The sequence below is a fragment of the Terrapene carolina genome, unplaced genomic scaffold (genome assembly GCF_002925995.2).
Source record: "Terrapene carolina triunguis isolate 2854851 unplaced genomic scaffold, T_m_triunguis-2.0 Scaffold211, whole genome shotgun sequence".
Lineage (NCBI taxonomy): Eukaryota > Metazoa > Chordata > Testudines > Emydidae > Terrapene > Terrapene triunguis.
Window position 1 is genome coordinate 30,817,029 of NW_020664562.1, and position 21,515 is coordinate 30,838,543.

The following is a 21,515-nucleotide window of genomic DNA, read 5'->3' on the forward strand; positions in this document are numbered from 1 at the left end:
TTTATCGCGTCTAGACAAGACGCAATAAATCGATCCCAGAAGATCAATTGCTTACCGCCGAACCCGGAGGTAAGTATAGATGTACCCGAGGCCTTATGGCCTCTATGGTCAGTTCAGTTACAATCCTTAGCTAATTTTTTATGTGTTTGGTGATAAATTTTGTGGATTTTTAAAAGGAGCAAGTGACAGTGCTCAACATGAATAGAGTGAAAGCAAAAGAGTTTAAGCAATGACTACGTACATGAAAATATTAACCTCTTTAATGCTGAATAATATACCAGATATATTTTGGCCCAATTCTACTTGCATTATGTGTGTACCCAAAATTCCCACTGAAGTTAGGGGACCAAATCTTGAGCTCTGTCATGCTAGCTGTGCATCGTTCCGACATCTCTACCAGATACAGGACAATCGCCCTCAGGACAATATAGCCCCCACTCACCCATCCCTTCCAAGCCTAGCACAGAAACCATAGGCAAATTTCAAGTCATTCTAACTTCTCCATGGGAAGCAGACCAGTGGAGAGTAACTCCAGGATCAGAGTAGTGCAAAAGTAGATTTTGCAGGAGGCAGATTGTCAGGGCTGAAAGGGTGCAAGAAGAGCAGTGAGGAGAGACAACTCCTCACTAAGACTCAGTTTTCTCCTGTCTTCTAGATCGTAGGGCTTCACAAGCTTAGGATGCCATTTCCCCTGCCTCCTTTATGGACTCTATCCACTTCTTCTGAGAGCATAACTTACAAGGTCCACATTTCTTTGTTCTTTCCATTCCCATACCTCATATCTCCAGGGGAGGGTATCAGTTTTTCCTTTCATCATTAATTTCTTGTCAGTGTTATGCCTTAGATTAATTCACTGTTAGTATCCAGAACTCCAGTCGATAAAACTATGGGATCCAAATATAAAAATCGTCATGGTATATACATACGAGTGTCAATTCTCAGGTCCAACTGAGCTGTGCTTGGTGCAGAGCCTAAGAGAAAAGATGCAAAGATAGCTTAACCCCATTTTTGTGGCTCCCCAGTTATGGAGCCCGCTCAGCCCTTGTCGTAAGTTAGAGTAACATCAGAACTACTCTCATGTACGTCTAGTCACCTGTGACCCCAGAAGCAGACCAATCATCCAGGAGTAGGTAGAATACGTGATATACAATGATAACCTGATTGCCATGCCCCCTACACCAAGAAGATCATGGGGCACAGATTGGAATGGGTTAGACCAGGGGTGGGCAAACTTTTTGGCCTGAGGGCAAGATCGGGGTTGTGCAACTGTATGGAGGGCCGGGTAGGGAAGGCTGTGCCTCCCCAAACAGCCTGGCCCCCACCCCCTATCTGCCTCCTCCCACTTCCCACCCCCTGACTGCCCCCCTCAGAATCCCCAACCCATCCAACCCCCCCCCCCGCTCCCTGTCCCCTGACAGCCCCCCAGGAACTCCCACCCCCTATCCAACTGCCCTCTGCTCCTCGTTCCCTGACCACCCCCTCCCAGGACCTCCCGCCCCTAACTGCCCCCCGGGATCCCACCCCCTTATCCAACCCCCCCGCTCCCTGTCCCCTGACTGCTCTTCCGACCCCTATCCACATCCCCGCCCCCTTAAAGGCACCCCCCCGACAGGCGCCCCGGGACTCTCACTCCCAACCCTCCCTGTTCCCCATCCCCTAACCTCCCGCCCAGAACCTCCGCCCCATCCAACCGCCCTCTCCTTCCTGACTGCCCCTCAGGACCCCCCGCTCCCCGCCCCCTTACCAGCTGCAGGAGCTTGCAGCTATGACACCTGGCCAGAGCCAGCTGCGCTCCCCACAGCGGGGGAGAGGCTGGGGACTAGGATCCCCGGCCGGGAGCTCAGGGGCCAGGCCGGACGGGCCCACGGGCCAGATGTGGCCCGCGGGCCGTAGTTTGCCCACATCTGAGTTAGACCCACTATGTCAGTTCTACACCACAAAGTAATTTCCCCTCTCCAGGAAGAGACCACTCTGACTAGTTTCCAAGCCCTTTCCATCCGTGGAGCAGCACAACATGGCTGTAGCAGGTCAGGAAATCAGATCAACAATTGTTTTGTTGTGGTTGCCTGTGCAATGAAAGTGCTTTCTGACACTTTATTTTAACAATATTCTTACACATTGCTTATTATCTGTTAATAACCATGTGTGCACACTACTAAATCCATGAGGGAATGTACTCCATTCACAGTGGACTCTGTTGCTGCTGTGTGACTTTTTGATAGTTTTGATTGGGTAGTAACGGAAATTAAGTGAAATACACAGGAATGTTTTCAAAGTACTTCAGGGGATTAGCTAATTTGCCTGCTCTACTTCGAAAACCTCAACCCACGTAACTCTCCAAGGAGAAAATAGAAAATATCTTATGAAATGCTTGATTTAGGAGACGAAGTCAGTACTAAGTTCTGTGGAATGGATACTGATGGCATTATTTCCATTCTTGTTGTTCCTCCTTCCCAAATAGTGTGCTAGGTGCAGGGAATGTAACAAATATATGCTCTTTCCAAGGCAATGAGTACTTGGAAATACCTTTTTAATTAGTAAGCCCTGTTTCTTACCATAAGGCTTTCCAAGATTGCTATTCCAGAGAAAGATTAATTAATTTAAAATCAGTAGAGAAATCTCTGAGAAAAAACACAAAACAATTAAGTACTTTGAAAAGGAAATGCTACTTTTGTTCTGAGATAAACAGATAGAGCAACAGAATCTTCAGATATAGAACTATATATACCGGCAGCTTTCAAACTTGCCTTTAATCCTGAGCCTAACTAACTGATGGCAGGGAATTCACAGGCTTTTCCAAGCAAGCCTAAAGGGATTTGTACACCAGAGTTCAAATCTCTAATGAACAGCTCACCGCAGCTCTAATTCTTACTCAGAAACATTACATTCTTAGTCAACAGGAAAACCCATGTACTGTAAATGGTGCTTTCTGCTTTTATAAATGGAGCCCTAGGAGATTTGTGGTTTGGGATTATAATGTAATATGCTTTTGAGACAACATGATTAAGAACAGAACTGGTTCTGTGCTGATGGATAATCTACCTCTGGGTGCATTGTTTCAAACAGATCTTTGGTCTTTAAATCTACTGTAATAATAGTTAAACGCAAGAAGCTCAGGTCTTTATCATCAAGAGTACAAGCTATGTTCCTCTCTGTTTGCTTAAATAGTAACACTATTGCCTAAGGTATTTGCTTATTAATATTAAGGTTCCATTAGAATTCTGAAGTATAACCAGTGGTATTATTGATCCTATCTAAGAATTAATTATTATTATTTATTATTTATTAGATTGATGACTGTACATGAAAAGGAGTGGGTCAGAAGTTTGCTAGATTGGGTTATGGAAGAAAGGGCATTTTAAACCTTTGTAAAGCAAGCTGAAAGCTGAAGATAATATCCCCAACTTCACATCTTCTTATTTCTTCTTCCTAATACTTGTAATCTTTTAGAACCACAACCATTTTAACTAAAACTGTGCCACAGATTAGATCAAAGCTTACAAGCTTGAAGAAATTATTTTTAAGAACAATTTAAACTTTTTAATATAAAAATGAATTTACTACAGACTTTAAGGGGAGAAAATATATACACACACCCACAACTGTATGCTTGAATGAGGCAAATACAAAAGTAAGCTCCAGCGATAAAAGGTATACAAATGAGAGAAAATGTTCTAGTTTTTTTTAATGCACTCTTATAGCTTTAATCTCTATGCAATAGAAAGAATGTAAAATGAAAACATGCTTTGCACACAGTGTGGTGTTAATACATAATGTTAGCATAGGATGAAGTCTACCTCTGTATGGAGATCTCATGCAGAGCCTCCCACACATTTGAAGCTGCCCATTAAGTACTGTGTAAGAGGGAGAAAGGCCCCTGACAAAGCCCCCCCTGATTTCAATGGGGCAGGATGAAGCCCTCTACTCCCACACACTGCAGAGAAGAGTTCTGCAGTAGCTCCCCAGTAAGCTGCTGAGGAGGGGTTTCCAGGGATGAGCCAGGAACAGAGCCATGAGAGCTATGCTTATGCAGATCCAGCATCTGGAAGCCACTGAGTAGATGATACAAAGAAGAATCAATTGCTTTTGGATGAGCAGCCATCAGAGGGCCCCTTTCAATATCCTACTCACCCATCCCTGTCATCTTTCCCACACAAAGCCTGTTTAGTTGGGCTTGGTGCAGCAAGGGTTGAATTAATTCAATCAAAATGTCCCCTAGTAACAGTACTTGCACCCCGACAAGACATGCAGAGATACACAGGTCTGATTTGACTCAACTGTCCCGTTACACCTATGTAACTCCATTGATATGAACCTGGCATACCAGAGCAGAGAACTGGGTTCTGAAAGTGTTATAAGCAATAGTATTAACATATTAGGTATGCATTTCAGTTTAACAATGGTATCTATCAGTGCAGTCATTACTATTTATAAGACTACCCTCTGTGATCACAGAATACATACATGATCCCTGACAATGGGGCCTTGAGACTAGAAGATATCCAAAACTGGACACTATAAAATGATCTCTCTGACATTTCATCCAGATATTGCAGTGCTGTGTTGTAAGGAGGACATCATTACTGTGTTCTTCCATTTTTACTCCTCTAATGTGTTTTCAGGGACACTGAAGGGATTTGGATCAGATTCAGGCTCTAATTTCTTGAAACAATTGGTAATTGTGGTGGTTGCAACTACAGAAATGGCTTATAAAATCATCCCTGCAATTTCTAGATTGTTCTTGTAAACTGGGCCTGGAAAGTACAGGCTGAAATTACTTCCTGGGAAAGGTATCTCATAAATGCAGAGTTCCTTTTCAGGTGCTCCTATGCAGGAATAGAATGCCAACTGTAAGAACATAGGAACGGTCCAACTGGGTCATACCAATGGTCCATTTATCCCAGTATCCTGTCTTCTGTCAGTTGCTGATGCCAGATGCTTCAGAGGGAATTAACAGAACAAGGCTATTATCTGATGATCCATGTCCTGTCATCAGGGGCGGCTCTATGTTTTTTGCCGCCCCAAGCCTGGCAATCAGGCGGCCGGTGGCGGCATGCCTGTGGGCGGTCCGCACTCACGCGGATTCGGCGGCGTTTCTGCGGGTGATCTTCCGGTCCTGCGGCTTCGGCGTACTCACCGCCGAATTGCCGCCAAAACCGCGGGACCGGTGGACCTCCCGCAGGCATGCCGCCGAAGGCTGCCTGACTGCTGCCCTCACATCGACCAGCAGGCGCCCCCCGCGGCTTGCCGCCCCAGGCACACGCTTGCTGCGCTGGTGCCTGGAGCCGCCCCTGCCTGTCGTGCAGTCCCAGATTCTGGTAGTCAGAGGCTTAGGGACACTCAGAGCATGCGGTTGCATCCCTGACCACCTTGGCTAACAGCCATTGATGGTCCTGCCCATTATGGAACTTATCTAATTCTTTTTTGAACCTAGTTATGCTTTTGCCCTTCCCTTCATCCCCTGGCAACTAGTTCCACTGGTAGACTGTGTGTTGTGTGAAGAGGTGCTTCCTTATGTTTGTTTTAAACTTGCTGACTATTAATTTCATTGGATGACTCCTGGATCTTGTGTTTATGTGATGGGGTAAATATAACACTTTCTTATTCACTTTCTTCACACCATTCATAATTTTATAGACTTCTATGCTGTCCCTCCTTAATGATCTCTTCTCTAAACTGAACAGTCCCAGTCTTTGTAATCTCTCATTGTGTGGAAGCTTTTCCATACTCCTAATAATTTTTGTTGCCCTTCTCTGTACTTTTTTTCCAATTCTAATATATAGGTCCACCAGAACTGCATACAGTATTCAAGGTGTGGGCATACAATGGATTTATATAGAGACATTATGATATTTTCTGTCTTGTTATCTATCCCTTTCCTAATGGTTCATGACATTCTGTTCGCTTTTTTGACTGCTGCTGCGCACTGAGCAGATGTTTTCAGGGAACTATCCACAATGATGCCACCATATCCTTTTTTGAGTAGTAACAGCTAATTTAGACCCCCTTATTTTGTATGTATACTTGGAATTATGTTTCCCAATGTGCATTATTTTGCACTTATCAATATTGAATTTCATCTGCCATTTTGTCACCCAGCCCTTTGTAACTCTCTGCAGTCAGCTTTGGACTATCTTGAGTGATTTTTGTATCATCTGCAGATTTTTGCACCATTTGCCCCCTTTTCCCAAATCATTTATGAATACATTGAACAGGATAGGTCCCAATACAGATCCTTGGGGGGACCCTCCCCATCCCTGTTTACCTCATTCCATTGTGAAAATTGACAATTTACTCCTACCCTTGGTTTCCTATCTTTTAACCAGTTACCAATCCATGAGAGGACCTTCCCTCTTATCCCATGACTCCTTACTTTCCTTTGGTGAGGGACCAGGTCAAAGGGTGTCTGACAGTGCAAGTGCACTATGTCTACGTGATCACTATTGTCCACATGTTTGTTGACCTCCCGCAAAGATTTCTAATGGATTGGTGAGGCACGATTTCCCTTTACAAAAGCTGTGGTGAACTCTTTCCCAACTTATCGTGTTTGTTTATGTGTCTTATAATTCTGTTCTTTACTATAGCTTCAACCAGTTTGCCTGGTACTGAAGTTAGGTTTACTGATCTGTAACTGCCAGGATCGCCTCTGGAGTCTTTTTTTCAAAAATCAGCATTACATTAGCTATCCGCCAGTTATCTGGTACTGAGGCTGAAAAGCAATAGGTTACATACCATAGTATGTGTGAATCATACATTGTACAATAGAAATAGTCTAATAATTGCAATGATTGATTAACCATAGGATTTTGAACGTCACGTGTATAAATGGATGGGTAAATGAATAAAATATACAGATTGCAGTTGCACAATTCAGAAGAGTGACATGTGAATGATGAAAGCAGGCTACCAGTAGATTAATGCTTTTCATTAAGGGACTGCCTGCATATTCATTAGAACTGGTCAATTACTTAAAAAAAAAATATGCATCAGATAATTTATTTGATGAATTTTGCCGTTATTTGTCAAACTATTTATTCAACAAAAATGGTCAAATGAACTGAATGGTGCATTCATCAAATAGTATTCAACAGTTCTCGTACTAGTTCTGTGCATTTGAGGCTGATTCAGGATTAGTAATATTGCTGTAATCAATGCAAAAGAGGTTCTAGACAAAACTATTACTGCACTGGTTCCCATGTACTAACAATTTTCCCACACTTAATGCTTTAATCTGGATTGTTCTGATTGATCACATCTTTCATGTTGAAAATAGGCTCAGCAGAAAAAATATTTCTCAGCCCTCAGATATCAGGCAGATATCACTCTGCCACTTCAGTTTTACCGTGTAACACCTCTGAAATCAGTGGAGTTCCACTGGTTTAAAAAGCAACAACAACAACTGGACTAATGGAATGGTGAATCAGGCCCATTGTCTCTTCAGATTTTGATATGGATGCTTATATTATTATTTCTGTTCTAACTGTGAAGTTCTTGGCCACTATTCTTGATAGCCTACAATATGTTATTTAAAAGGTTCCTTGACCTCCAGCATCTGCCATAACAAACTTTACCACCAGCTCACACTTTTCATCTAGTGTTTATGCTCCTTAGAGTTTTAGCTTTCCTGGAGGTTAATACATTGTGGTAGATACCTATTTACATTTCTTACACAGCTGTGTATTGTTTGGTCTCTAGTGTTTAGAGTGCATCTTCCATAAGCCATTTTAACCACTTGTTTTATATCAACTCTTCTTATTAAGTCTGCCTTTTAGTGGAAATTAATTTATTTCAAGGACTTTCTATGGGTTTATTATTCTTCACAAAAGTAAGTGTTAATAGTCACCTTTTCACCTTTCACTCCATTTCTTTGGATAAAGTGGAAAAAATTGTAACACAATCAGGGCCGGCTCCAGGGTTTTGGCTGCCCCAAGCAGCCAAAAAAAAAAAAAAAAAAAAAAGCCGCGATCGCGATCTGCAGCGGCAATTCGGTGGGAGGTCCTTCGCTCCGAGCCGGAGTGAGGGACCGTCTGCCGAATTACCGCCGAATAGCTGGACGTGCCGCCCCTCTCCAGAGTGGCCGCCCCAAGCACCTGCTTGACAAGCTGGTGCCTGGAGCCGGCCCTGAACACAATGGTAGTTGATTTAAAGATCAAGGCTGCAATCCTGATTGAAATATAGTAGTTCAGACTGCAGTGTTATTCAGCAATCCATAGACCCTGCTGTACTAAATAATCACAAAACCTGAGGACACCTACCTTGTGCCATGGACACCAGTCAGATGCAGCCTCCAGACTATAGTTCCCAATGTTACCAGTGTTGGAGGGGTAACTGTTTTCTCATGGAGGCCCTGGTACTTGTGCATGAGAAGAAGACCCAACCTTGCACCCATGTCTTCCCCCAAATCATCCTTAATACACCTGTTCCCAAGCACCTGCAAATAATTTGGAGAAAGAGGCTATGCCACCAATTTCCACCAGAATGGAATGCCCTCCTATTAAGTTGTTACATTGAGAACAAACATCAAACGCTGATAGCTGGATGCTCCAGGGGAAGGTGGTGCCACAGATAAAAAATATATATATATTTACCAACCCCAAATATGGTGACCAGCTTCACCCTGGATGGAGCATGTGAGGGACGATCAATCCAAATGAGCTCGGCCTTAGAAGCAATTGCCACACAAAGCCCAATCTTCAACTTCACTTATCAGAGTTTAAAAGTTCTTTCTCAGCTCTTTCTAGCATGGGTGCAGAGCACTTTCAGGTTGTTAGCAGTGGTATAAGAAAGGCCCCAACTCCCACTGGCAGCCCCTTTTTAGTTTCTGCCAGTAGGTGGAGGGCCCACTGCCACCTTCTCCAGGCTTATGCTCACTCATGGTAACTGGAGGAACATTCCACTGACCAAAGTAAAATTTCCTCCATCATGGAAAAACAACCAAGGAAAGAAAGAAGGAGAGGAATACAGGCCAGGTGCAAGCTACCCTTGCAGACTATGTGACACCATCCCACTAGGGTTGCCAGGTGTCTGGTTTTCTACTGGAACGCCCGGTTGAAAAGGGACGCTGGTGGTTCCGATCAGCACTGCCAACCAGGCCATTAAAAGTCTGGTTGGTGATGCAGCAGGTCTAAGACAGGCTAGTCCCTACCTGTCCTGGCACCACACTGCGCCCTGGAAACGTCCAGCAGGTCCAGCTCCTAGTTGGCAGGGCCCATGGGTCTCCACACACTGCCACCGCCCCAAACACTGACTCTGCACCCCCATTGGCTGGGAACCCTGGCCAATGGGAGCTGAAGGGGCGGTGCCTGTGGGCGAGAGCGGTGCACAGAGCCTCCTGCCCCCCACCCCCGCCCCGCCGAAGAGTCAGACCTGCTGGCCACTTCCGGGGTGCAGCATGGTGCCAGGACAGGCAGGGAGCCTGCCTTAGCCCCACTGCGCCACTGACCGGGAGCCACCTGAGGTAAGACCATGCCCCATCCCTGAGCCCCCCCAAACCTGGAGCCCCCTCCTGCACCCCAAGCCCCTCATCCATTGCCCCAGCACAGAGACCATACCCCCTCCTTCACCCCAACCCACTGCCTCAACCCACAGCCCCCTCCCACATTCCAAATCCCTCAGCCCCACCCCCCAGCCTGGAGCCCCCTCCTACACCCCAAAACCCACTCCCCCAGTTAGAGCCCTCACCCCCCCCCCCGCACCCCAATCCCCTACCCCAGCCCAGTGAAAGTGGGAGGGGGAGAGCGAGCCACCGAGGGAGGGGAAATGTAGTGAGTGGGGGTGGGGCCACAGGGAAGAGGCGGGGGCTCGGGGAAAGGGCAGGGCTAGGGTGTTCAGTTTTGTGCAATTAGAAAGTTGGCAACCCTATATCCCAAGCCAGCCCAATCCCCCACATTTTCACTCAGCACCCATTTCTTTTCTAGCTACGGAAACCATATCCACATGTATGGTCTACCTTCATGCTGCTCTTCACCGAAGCCACTGACATTTGGACGACTTCTTTTCTTACTTTTCTATCCCTTAAAATGCTATTGGAGCTACTTTACTTTGTCTCTCTTTAAAGTGCTCATTAAAAGGAATGCGTGGGTTTGCTTTAGACAATCTACAGAGAAGAGTGATGTCCTCTATACTTTTCCTAATGATGAGCTATGATTATCTCTATGACACCACCACCAATAGATGAATACTATGTAAAAATATTCATGAGCATAAGTTTTTATTCAAATGGGAATTTGCTTCCACTCTACTACTTCGATTCATCTTTCACAAACATTCACAGGAGGGAATTTTTATTCATAAAATGATTGCAGAAAAAATGTTACATCTCCCATGACCACAGATTCATAAGAGTATTCTCCTTGGCAGTGTCACATGGCCATCCCCTGAAAGCTCTTTGGATTTGAGTCATCCAACCTGGGATCGGAAACAATACCATGTGATTTAAGTGACCAGTCACACAGCTGAAATAGTGAATATTCAGGGGACAGGTCATAGCAAATAGTTTGTGAGCAATCTATACGTCAAAATGTGTTTGATAAATAATACATCAAATAATGAATGAATCCGGTTTTAAAAAAAAGCCAGTTTCACTGTGCATCACAGGGATGGAGGGGACTGTCTGCTATATATTCACACACACACACCCTATATTTGTAGGCTCCCAATGGTCTCGAGTATCCCCAGGTGTCATGCTGCTGATCACTCTGCCCCACACCTCCCAGCTGCCTGCACACCCCCAAATGCCCACCGCCTGGGGTCCTGGAGCAGGGCCAAACCCTGTGTAGCCAGCTCTACACCAGTTAAGGATGCCCTTATGCAAGGGAAATCTTCAGGCACTGCTTTAAGGCATCTTTAAATCCTCTTTGCACCTCTTTGAAGATGTGTGGGGACTTAAGAGGCGCCTAAGACTTGGCCCAAAGGGTACAGAGTCTTTGCAGAAAAAGGGGCAGATTCAATCTAGTAAATAGTTTATTCATATAGACCTATCAGAGCTATTAGTTTCTCTCATATACTGACCAGTATAGGCCACAATCCTACAACAGAATAAAAGCAGGCCACTTTTATGCCCAAATGGAGTCCCATGGATCTTGGTGGATCTCTGCATTGGCACAGAAGTCCGCCCTTGGCTGCAGGATTGACATTAAAGAAAGCTATTTCAGAATTACCTAGTAAATCAGGGCTAGAGCTGCAGAGAAATTTAGGAGCCTAACTGCCTCATTAGGCACCTATATCCAAAATTTAGATCCTCAAAACGCCACACCTGCCATCAAACCCTTTAGGTACCAAAATTCCCAATCTGTCTAAATTTCTGCCAGTGGCGTGTGCAAAGCTACCTAAATCCTGGTGCACCCCACACAGCTGAGAATCTAAGCCCCAGTGGGATTCTCAGACTGGGTGTTCCCTACCTATGTCACCCGTGGGACCACATCCAGTAGGTGCTTTCAGAGCCTGCTGGAATGGACCTTACTCAAAGCAGAAGGGGAGAAGGTGGTGGTAGTCCAGTGGTTAGGGCACCTGCATGGGAGACTCAGGTTCAAATCTCCATGCTGCCTGACTCGGAGCAGCGACTTCAGCACCACCACTATGTCAATATCCTCATTTCCCTTGTGGAAGGACTGACCTGGCATCGGCACTTAACTCCAGGAGCCGGTTCATAGCTGTGAATCCTGTGTGGAAAGACGTGCCTCACTCCCTTTGAAGGACAGGTGTTAGGCCACACTCCCCGCCTCAGCATTTCCTATTAGCTAGCTTAGGTGGTTCCCTGCTCAGCTTACTGGCTTTTGTGGATCCCATTCTTAGGTGTCTAACTCTTCCCAGGCATCATATAGGGAGCCTGGATGCCTAACTCAGCACTGCAGATTCCACTAGGCAGCAGGGCCCCTAAGCATTAGACAGGGCAATACTGAAGGTCCTTTTTGTGGATCTAGCCCCCTGCAATCCGTTGACAAACTGCATTGAATCTAGAGTGATTCAGAGAACAGAAGCTAGGCAGTCCCCCGAGAAATGCAGAAAACCACTTATTTATTTATTGAGGCCTCCCTAAAAGTGTTCTCAGAAATGTTGACAACTACTCACTTATCAAATTGCTAAATCCACAGCTTGAGGTGTTTAAAAAAGATTATGAAATATTCATAGCTACACAACTTTATGAGAAGATGTCATAATTATTGAGACAGGGTCTGAAATGAACTCAACCAGCACATATTCACACTTTTAAATAAGTGAAGTTACTTAAACAATTAGAGTCACAAAATCTAGCATGAACCACTGCAGACCTTTCCTTTATTCTAAACAAATTCTTAATTTTTTTCCTACATTTTCCACTGCTGCGTAAGGTTACTATTGTCTAAGTAAAGCATTTAAGAAGTTGTATTCATTTGGGAGATGATAATGAGAGAAATCAGACAGGAAACAAAACCCAGACTGTTTGACTGCCAGCTTGTGTGCAATTTTATGCAATTAATATGGCATACATTTTCAATTTGAAGCTTGAACTGTTATATTGTTAGCAGCTTAACTCTATTCTACCCTTTCAGAAATAATGTCCCACTAACTGTTGTCGTTTTACCCATCCATTAGTCAGGTAGCCAGACAGATCTCTCTCTTCATGGCAGAATTCAGACCATCACAGACTCGTTAATTCCACCACTGATAATAAGGGTCATTGAAGGAAATGATACAGATACAACTGTGCTGAACATCAGACATTGTTTGAAGGAGCCAAATTCAATCTGATGTATGTAAAAAATTCAAGTATATGCCTAAGAGAGCAGCAGGAGAAATTTTCTCATTCTTTTTTGTGAGATCTGACATCAGCATATAGATGGTTTCATCAATTATTGAGACAGACTGAGAAAGGAAAAAAGAATGATTTGGGGGCTTCATTTTTGAAGTTTGAATGTGGAGTGCTCAGACTGAATCAGAACTAGTACGTCTGAATCTTTAGAATTAGCTCCTTCTTTATTGTACTAGCTCTGCTTTGTAATGATGGAGAGCCTTAGAGTCTGGAACTAAAAGGACTTTAATATCTTGTGAAAAGCTAAACTGTGTCTTCAGTGTTCATAGACCAGAATAGCATTTATGAAAGTACACATTCCTTTCTCTTCGGTAAATACATTTGTACTTGAAATAGCTACAAAAAGCTTAGCTTCAGATTAAACTATTACTGCTCTGTTTGTTTATAAAGGGTTAAGGTTAGATAGTCCTGGGCAATTTCATTTTAACAGTTATTCTGATGCTCTTGCTTATAACAAAGCATCTGGCAGAAACCCACTGTATGTATTTGTGCAATCAGTTGCTCTTGCGCCACACATTCTGTACATTACAAAAAATAAGTATTCTCTTGGTTGCAAAATCTGAAAGCTGTAACACAAACTGATGGAGCAAAATGATGGCAAATCTCCTTGCTCAGTAAGCTCTGAGTTCTGTCACCCGTACTCACATTGAGTAGTACCCTTTCTCCTCAAGTAGTCAGAGTGATTTAATAAGGGCTACTTATGGAGTAAGCTGCTACTCAACATAAGTATGGATAGCAGAATCAAGCAGTTATTTTGCATGCTTTAATACATTTTATACATTGTAATATTCAGCACTCCACAAAAAATAATTAGTATTTGATGCTAAATAGAGAAGTGTTTCATATAATGCAAAGCAGAAACATAATATTTACTCCAGGATATAACATTGTTATTCTGCCATTATAAAATACTCCATTTTTAACATTTTAACAGTGGAATTAAAGATCATTTTTAAACTTAGTAGTTGCTAAGCAATATGCTGTTAGCAGGACTCCAACAGCTTGGAGCATTTAGCATTTTAAAACCTATGTTATCTTTATATGATTACACAATTTGCAAAATACAGTTAGAGATCAACAAGGAAATTTGTAATTTGCTTAGACAATAACATAGTGCTATTTTTCAGTACTTTTCTGGGTCCTTGCAGACCTAGGAGCACCACACACCACTGTTGTTGGACTGTCTCCCTATATCACCAGTTCCCAGAAAACTTCAGAGTCCAACTTCATGTTGTCAATGGAAGAGTAGGAGAGCAGAGGCAGGGAAGCAATGACACCCAGGCTTCTGAGGGAGCCATCCTAACTCAGGGCTGGGGTAGACAAGCAAGTAGAGTGAAACCACTTCAAATACACCTCTACCCTGATATAACATGACCTGATATAACATGAATTCGGATATAACACGGTAAAGCAGTTCTCCGGAGGGGCGGGGCTGCGCGCTCCGGCGGATCAAAGCACGTTCGATATAACGCGGTTTCACCTATAACGCGGTAAGATTTTTTGGCTCCCGAGGACAGTGTTATATCGGGGTAGAGGTGTAGATTTCTCCATGATCATGGAATAACTGTGGCTGGAGGGGCATACCTTTGCTGATCCCATTGGCAAACAAATCCCATCTCATGACAGGCTGATTAGTTGAGACCTCTGTGGGTTTCTTGGAATTTGCATATTTTTTAATCCTATGAGTTTTTCTCCAGCAGGGCATCATCCAGACCATTACATACATGTATGAGGGCCATATTTAAACTGTAGACTGAGTTATGTATCTGATGGGGCTCAGAGTAGTGTCTTTCTTACCTGCAAATCTTTTGATACTCCACCATTCCTCCAGAAAACACTTAGGTAAAATCCTGGCACCACTAAAGTCAATGGGAGTTTTTCCATGGACTTCACTAGAGGCAGGATTTTATCTCAGATTTCTGAATCCTCCTGTCCTGCATATGGAGGATCCTACAAAGAAAGGTGTGTTTGGACAAATCAAAATATAGCACTTCTATTACTGTATGACAACAAAATGCATTCAAAGCCAGCTGTCTAATGCCTGGAAGGTGCAAACAAAAGATGAAATAACTTATGCTCCTTGAGTTTCCTTAGCTGTGTACCCAATAAGGAGCTGTCTGATATTTTCAGATCCATCATGGATCCTAACATAAAAGCCAGCATTCCAGGATGTCATTTGGATTTCTGACTCTCGCTGGAGGAATCTGGGATTACATTAATAACAGGAGTACTTGTGGCACCTTAGAGACTAACAAATTTATTAGAGCATAAGCTTTCGTGGGCTACAACCCACTTCTTCGGATGCATATAGAGTGAAATATATTGAGGAGATATATATACACACATACAGAGAGCATGAACAGGTGGGAGTTGTCTTACCAACTCTGAGAGGCCAATTAAGTAAGAGAAAAAAAACTTTTGAAGTGATAATCAAGGTAGCCAAGTACAGACAGTTTGATAAGAAGCAAGTGTGAGAATACTTACAAGGGGAGATAGATTCAATGTTTGTAATGGCTCAGCCATTCCCAATCCCTATTTAGCCCTGAGTTGATTGTGTCTAGTTTGCATATCAATTCCAGCTCAGCAGTCTCTCGTTGGAGTCTTTTTTTGAAGTTTTTCTGTTTTAAGATAGCCACCCGCAGGTCTGTCAAAGAATGGCCAGACCGGTTAAAGTGTTCTCCCACTGGTTTTTGAGTATTATGATTCCTGATGTCAGATTTGTGTCCATTAATTCTTTTGCGTAGAGACTGTCCGGTTTGGCCAATGTACATGGCAGAGGGGCATTGCTGGCACATGATGGCATATATCACATTGGGATTACATTGGTTCATATACATAGTTGTCTCCCTCTATAACATACTGTGACAAAGTTCCTCCTCTATCTTGGTGGGTCCTGAGCTTATTGTCGGGTTTTCTTGCCGCAGAGATTCACCATGTGGGTTGGGGAACAGCCCAGAGACCTTCCCCTCTGGAAGAACCCACAGTCCAGGTCAATTGGGAGGTTTGGGGGGAACCCGGGCTCGCCCTCTACTCTGGGTTCCAGCCCAGGGCCCTGTGGACTGCAGCTGTCTATAGTGCCTCCTGTAACAGCTGCATGACAGCTACAACTCCCTGGGCTACTTCCCCATGGCCTCCTCCAAACACCTTCTTTATTCTCACCACAGGACCTTCCTCCTGGTGTCTGATAACGCTTGTGCTCCTCAGTCCTCCAGCAGCATACCCTCTCCCTCTCAGCTCCTTGCGCCTCTTGCTCCTCACACTCGCACCACAAACTGAAGTGAGCTCCTTTTAAAACCCAGGTGCCTTGATTAGCCTGCCTTAATCGATTCTAGCAGCTTCTTCTCAATTGGCTCCAGGTGTCCTAATTAGCCTGCCTGCCTGCCTGCCTTAACTGGTTCTAGCAGGTTCCTGATTACTCTATTGCAGCCTCTGCTCTGGTCACTCAGGGAACAGAAAACTACTCATCCAGTGACCAGTATATTTGCCCTCTACCAGACCCCTGTACCCCACTGGTCTGGGTCTGTCACAATACGTTATAGCTGATTTTCCTTTTGGAAGGCTTTTCATTTACACGTGCCTTCACTTTTTTTGTTGTTCACATACAAAGCTGTAGAATCACAAATATACCAATGTACATAAATGCTACTAGAAGGTAAGATAGGTCTGGCTAAATATGCTCTTGTAAATGCATTTAGAAACAGGTAATGTGCTGCAGATGATATGGTAGGGGCGGTTCCTCTATCTTCTTTGGCCAACCATTTATGTCATTGAACTTCATAGGACACTACTGAAAAGTCAGAGTAATTTCAAAAACTGTACTTGCAAAGCACCCAATCCTCCAAGTTGCTGAGTTCCCATTAAAATCATTGGGAGGGGCTGTTCAGCGCCTTGCAGGCTTGGGCTGTACGTCAGAAGCTTTTAATTTGTGTGCCTGATGTTAAGGGAGGAAAGTGGAATAATAAGAATTCAGTTTGCCACTTGCCCAACAGCACCTGGTTTTTATGAGTGTACATTGCAGTTTCCCCTGTTTTTTGCTGGAGAATGCAGTTTCCAGACCTCATATATCTCTAGGGGACATTACAGTTCCCCTTTCCCCCATTAGATAATATGGTGTTAGAACAGCAGACCAAAACCAAACACATACTTCACAGAACCCCCGTCAGGACATGCAACGATTTCTCAAGCCGTTCAGCCTTTGTTATATTGAAAACAAACTTTATAACAAGACATACTGTAAATTCCTTCCTTCCTTACTTGGGAAAAGTGTGGCTCCTTGGGGGCAATTGCAAATATTTTGTTATCACCTACTCTTGGGTCATCTAACAGGCAAAGCTGCAGTCCAAGAAGTTTCCTGCTAGGGTTTGAAAAATTTGCATACAAGTCACTGTTTTGAGTATTCTCACTTTATTATACACACTGCAAATGTATTTGGCTCATTATTTTTTATGTACAGAGTGCTTGGAAATGTTAGAACAAGGGGTAAAAACCTACTTAGGATTTTAATAACTCTTGCAAAATACCCTGTATTTCAGTAAAGTTCACTGTCATTACCCTGTAACACATCCTCCTATGAGGCTACTTGAGACAATAACTCCAGTGAAGCCAACGTTAATCTCACCCATCCCCTTGATACATACAGATTATTCCCGTTAGAATTAATTGATGAATCAAATGATTAGAATTAATGGTTATTACATTAATGCAGAGAGCCAAATCCTAGTACCTTGCTCAATAGACAGAGTAAATGGTCTGTGTAGGGGAATCCCATTGGGATCCAGAGAAATGGAATCTTCCCTCACCGGTACACCCCTTTCACAGTTACTCCCTGTGGGCTGCCCCATTCCTCACCTTTCAGGACATTTTTGTCCATGGGCAAAGAATAATAGGATTTGGCCCATAGGCCCTGCTACAAAGCCCACTGAAGTCAATGGAAAAGGCTCTCCTTTGGCATTGGTGGGTTTTGGAACAGGCCCATAGAATGGAAACTAGGCCACATGCTTTGTATCATGACTCAAAGGTTTCCAATCTTATGCCACTTTATAGAGAAATTATAGTGAGTATTCTCTCTGTGTACAGTATTTTGATCACATTTTACCTTACTTTCTAGACAGTATTTTAAGAAACACATTAGATTGGCTATGCAAACTACAGTGTATATACGAAGTTACTTGATCTATTATTCACCAGCAAATATATGATAAAAAGTAACTCTGCATATAATTATCACAACTACTGACTTACTTATAATTAACTTTGAAACATTGCTGGTTTAGGAGATATTATAGATTACAATTTTAAATGTAAGTAGCTTCAGAAAATCTCTCATGATCTATGCAAGTGCAAGGTATTCAATGAAGAATTAATTCCCTAAACTACTAATCAGCTCTCTCGCCTGTCTTATCAAATTGTAAATACATTATTACTGTATTAAAGCAGGCTAATTAAAGCAGAGCCTGCATTTAACAACATACCTAATACCGCCCCCCCAACATAATCAACAATGTTCTGAGACCATACACAGCAAATGTTAGAAAATTAAACCGATACTTTAATAGTGATGCTGCACTTTTATAATGTTTTTTTTTAAAGGAAGAGAAGGGGGAAAATAATACACAATCATTCTGGAGAAACAAGTGAGGGAGGTATTAATTCTATTCAGTCTACAGCTGTAATCCCACAAGCATCTACAAATAGAATCTGGAAGACATCCAGCTGAAACTTGCTTAATTTATTAACATTTTTAATAGATGCTGATGTTAAATGCTGCAAACCAAAATAAGAAATTTAAAAAAGGAAGACCGCAAACCCATACATCTTGTAAGAGGAATGTAGTAGAAACTTAAACATGAAAGCTCAGCGAAGTCTAGCCAAGCAAGCAAATTGAGCATCATTTGCAAAACCTCTTTTTTAGTTCTTTTTTCTGTTTCAACCACAAATAAAGCACCATAATCATAAAATGGGTCCAAAAAATCACTAAAACATTATTCCCCAGTCAAACACACATAAATATAACACATAATACCCAGCAAGAAACTCTTCAACCAAAGTTATTTTTGAAATTCTTTGTGTAAACCTCTGTTTTTTATTCCGCTTGAAAGTTTACACACCCTAAAGACCTCAGATTATCTGATGCCATTAATATTATTTGGCAACAAAAAGCAAGTTTTATCACTATAGAGTATAATGATAAATCTGTAGGATTTTATTTTTATATATATACACACCCACAGAGGAAAAAAATTTGAGCAGGAAAGCTAAGAGATTTCCCAATGAAATCAATAAAAACATTTGCAGGCTACCGTCAGTGATACTGTTTAGGTGAGATAGAGTTACAGACCTGTTTGATCATTGTTTATTACAGGGCTCATAATTTTGTTTTTAATATAAGTGGATCAGAGAGAGGGTTTTTTGCCCCCAACAACAGATTCTTTAGATTCCATGTACACAGAAATCTTTATCTGACTTGTTTTATTTAAACACACCACTGATATTTGCACATTAGTCTGAACTAAAAACAAAAGCATTTTTTCCCTCAGGTTAATTTGCTGGCTTTTGGGGTGATTATTTACAAAGTATTTCGACACACTGCAATGTTAAAGCCAGAAGTTAGCTGTTATGAAAATATAAGGTAAGTTTCCCTTGTAACACAAATTCTACTGTCCATAACTTTAAATACAATCAGAGATTAAAGTGATCATTCCAAAAATAATGAATTTGCCTACTCGAGAATTTTTTTAATGGTTTGTAGAAAGAAAACTCATTCTCTGTTATCACATTAAATTCATTTTGGGTTAGATTCTGCCATCTTTTGCTCACACGGAGCAATGCCTTATTCTTCAAATAGTCCCACTGACATGAATTGAGCAGCCTGCAAAGTAAACAAGATGAGTATGAGAATCTAGCCCTTTATAAAGAAGAGGTTAAAGACTGGTGGTAAGGGGTAAACAACTAATTTTCCATTCCTTTTGAAGCACTAGATCCTGCAGCCCCTACTCAGGCAAAAACTGATTTCAGGAATTGTGCCTGAATCAGAACTGAAAGATTTCTCCCTGGGTAAAGAGACATATAATAAATATATGAAGAAACCAAGTTCTCAGTGAGTCACTTTATCTGTGAAGAAATTGTACAATGAGGCTCAGTGTTTCTTTCTTTTCTTTTTCCTTCCCCGGGATTTTTACTTTGCATGCTGCTATGATTTTTCCATCAACTCTCTCTCTTTAAAACTGATTTATAGGGACCTTGAAAACCGTTTGTGCAGGAAAAGCTGAAGTGTACTACAGGGAACATTGAAAACAACTTACTGTTTGTGTTGCTTAGAAACACTCCTGCAGTTTCAATGCATTGCCCAAGATTTATAGTTAGGATTTAGAAATTGTTTGATTGATTACTTTCTCTTATCCCTCATTCTTCATAGCTTCATGTAGTGAGTTGGTTTTAATGAAGTTGAAAATTATTCATTTTCAGAGGAACAATGCTAAAAATGTCTTCTGCTCTAAGGAAGTCCTGCAATGACTGGGCTAAGAATGAATATGGAAGTAATGAGTGGTTTCATTTCCAAGACAACATATTGTAATTTGCTAGAGCGAGGGAGCTATACAATATGTTAGCAAAAATAAATCACAGCCAATCAATGTATAGAATATTAAGGCAGCAATATTCTGACCTGGAACTATGTGAAGCTATTTGTGTTGTAAAATCAAAATCTTTTTTTTTTTTTTTTTTAAAGAGAGTGCATTGTTTTACTGCCGGCCCCATTTTCTGATGAGGGAGCCATAAGATCCCTTTGATGCCATGCATATGTGCTGACCTAAGAGCATACTGTACATTTTTCCTGGTTTTGGGGGGAGAATACTTCATAACAGACATATGTTTTACCTTGGGGAATTACACTCACAGTAGATTTAAAATCAAATCATACAGCACTGCAGTACACCAGAGGAAACTTATATGAAGATTAAGAAAGCCAGTGTTTTAAATCCATCCAGTTTTACTCTTTTCCTATTATACAATGACTGTGAGCATATTCTTGCAATAGTACTGCAGCACAACCTAAAGTACACACCAAGTAACTGCAAAAAGCTAAATGTTCTCAGACCTTTGTGAAGCATTCATTTTTCAAAGGAGAGATTAGAGGAAGAAAATGACATAAGTCACCACCTTGATTGCAATGTTTTTATTTTTCCTAGGTCTTGTGCTCGGGGTGCTCTTGCTCTCCTGTTCCTTCTTGGGGCTACCTGGATCTTTGGGGTGCTCCATGTGGTCCAGGGATCAGTGGCCACTGCGTATCTTTTTACAATTTTCAATGCGTTTCAGGGGATGTTCATCTTCATATTTCTTTGTGTTTTATCTAGAAAAGTAAGTACCATCTTTCCTGTGGGAAATGCTTCATGTGAATATTCATATATAGCTACATAATCAGGAACCTAGTCCTGCAAACGTTTACGCACATGAGTAACTTTTTATGCATCTGAATTAGCTCTTTGAGGTCAATGGGGGGCATTCACATATATGAAGTTACTCATGTGTATAAGGGTTTACAGGATCATGCCCTCTGGCATAAAGTGTTATCCTGACCCCACTGAAGGCCATGGGTCTTTTGCCGTTGACTTCAGTGGGGCCAGAATTTCACCCCAAATTCTTATCTTCTCAGATATTTCTCCCAGGTTTAGGGTTTTAAAAACAATGCATTTCAATGTCAAAAATTATTACAATGCAACTACTCTAT

General features: G+C 42.3%; 1 protein-coding gene across 1 annotated transcript in view; it reads left to right on the forward strand.

The window, feature by feature from the left end:
* LOC112114242 (adhesion G protein-coupled receptor L4) overlaps positions 1-21,515 on the forward strand; it is a 99,646-nt gene that overhangs the window by 74,813 nt on the left and 3,318 nt on the right. The window contains exons 14-15 of the mRNA XM_024210850.3: positions 19,327-19,418; positions 20,977-21,145. Of these exons, the coding sequence (XP_024066618.2) occupies positions 19,327-19,418; positions 20,977-21,145 (261 nt within the window). The remainder of the gene's footprint in view (positions 1-19,326; positions 19,419-20,976; positions 21,146-21,515) is intronic.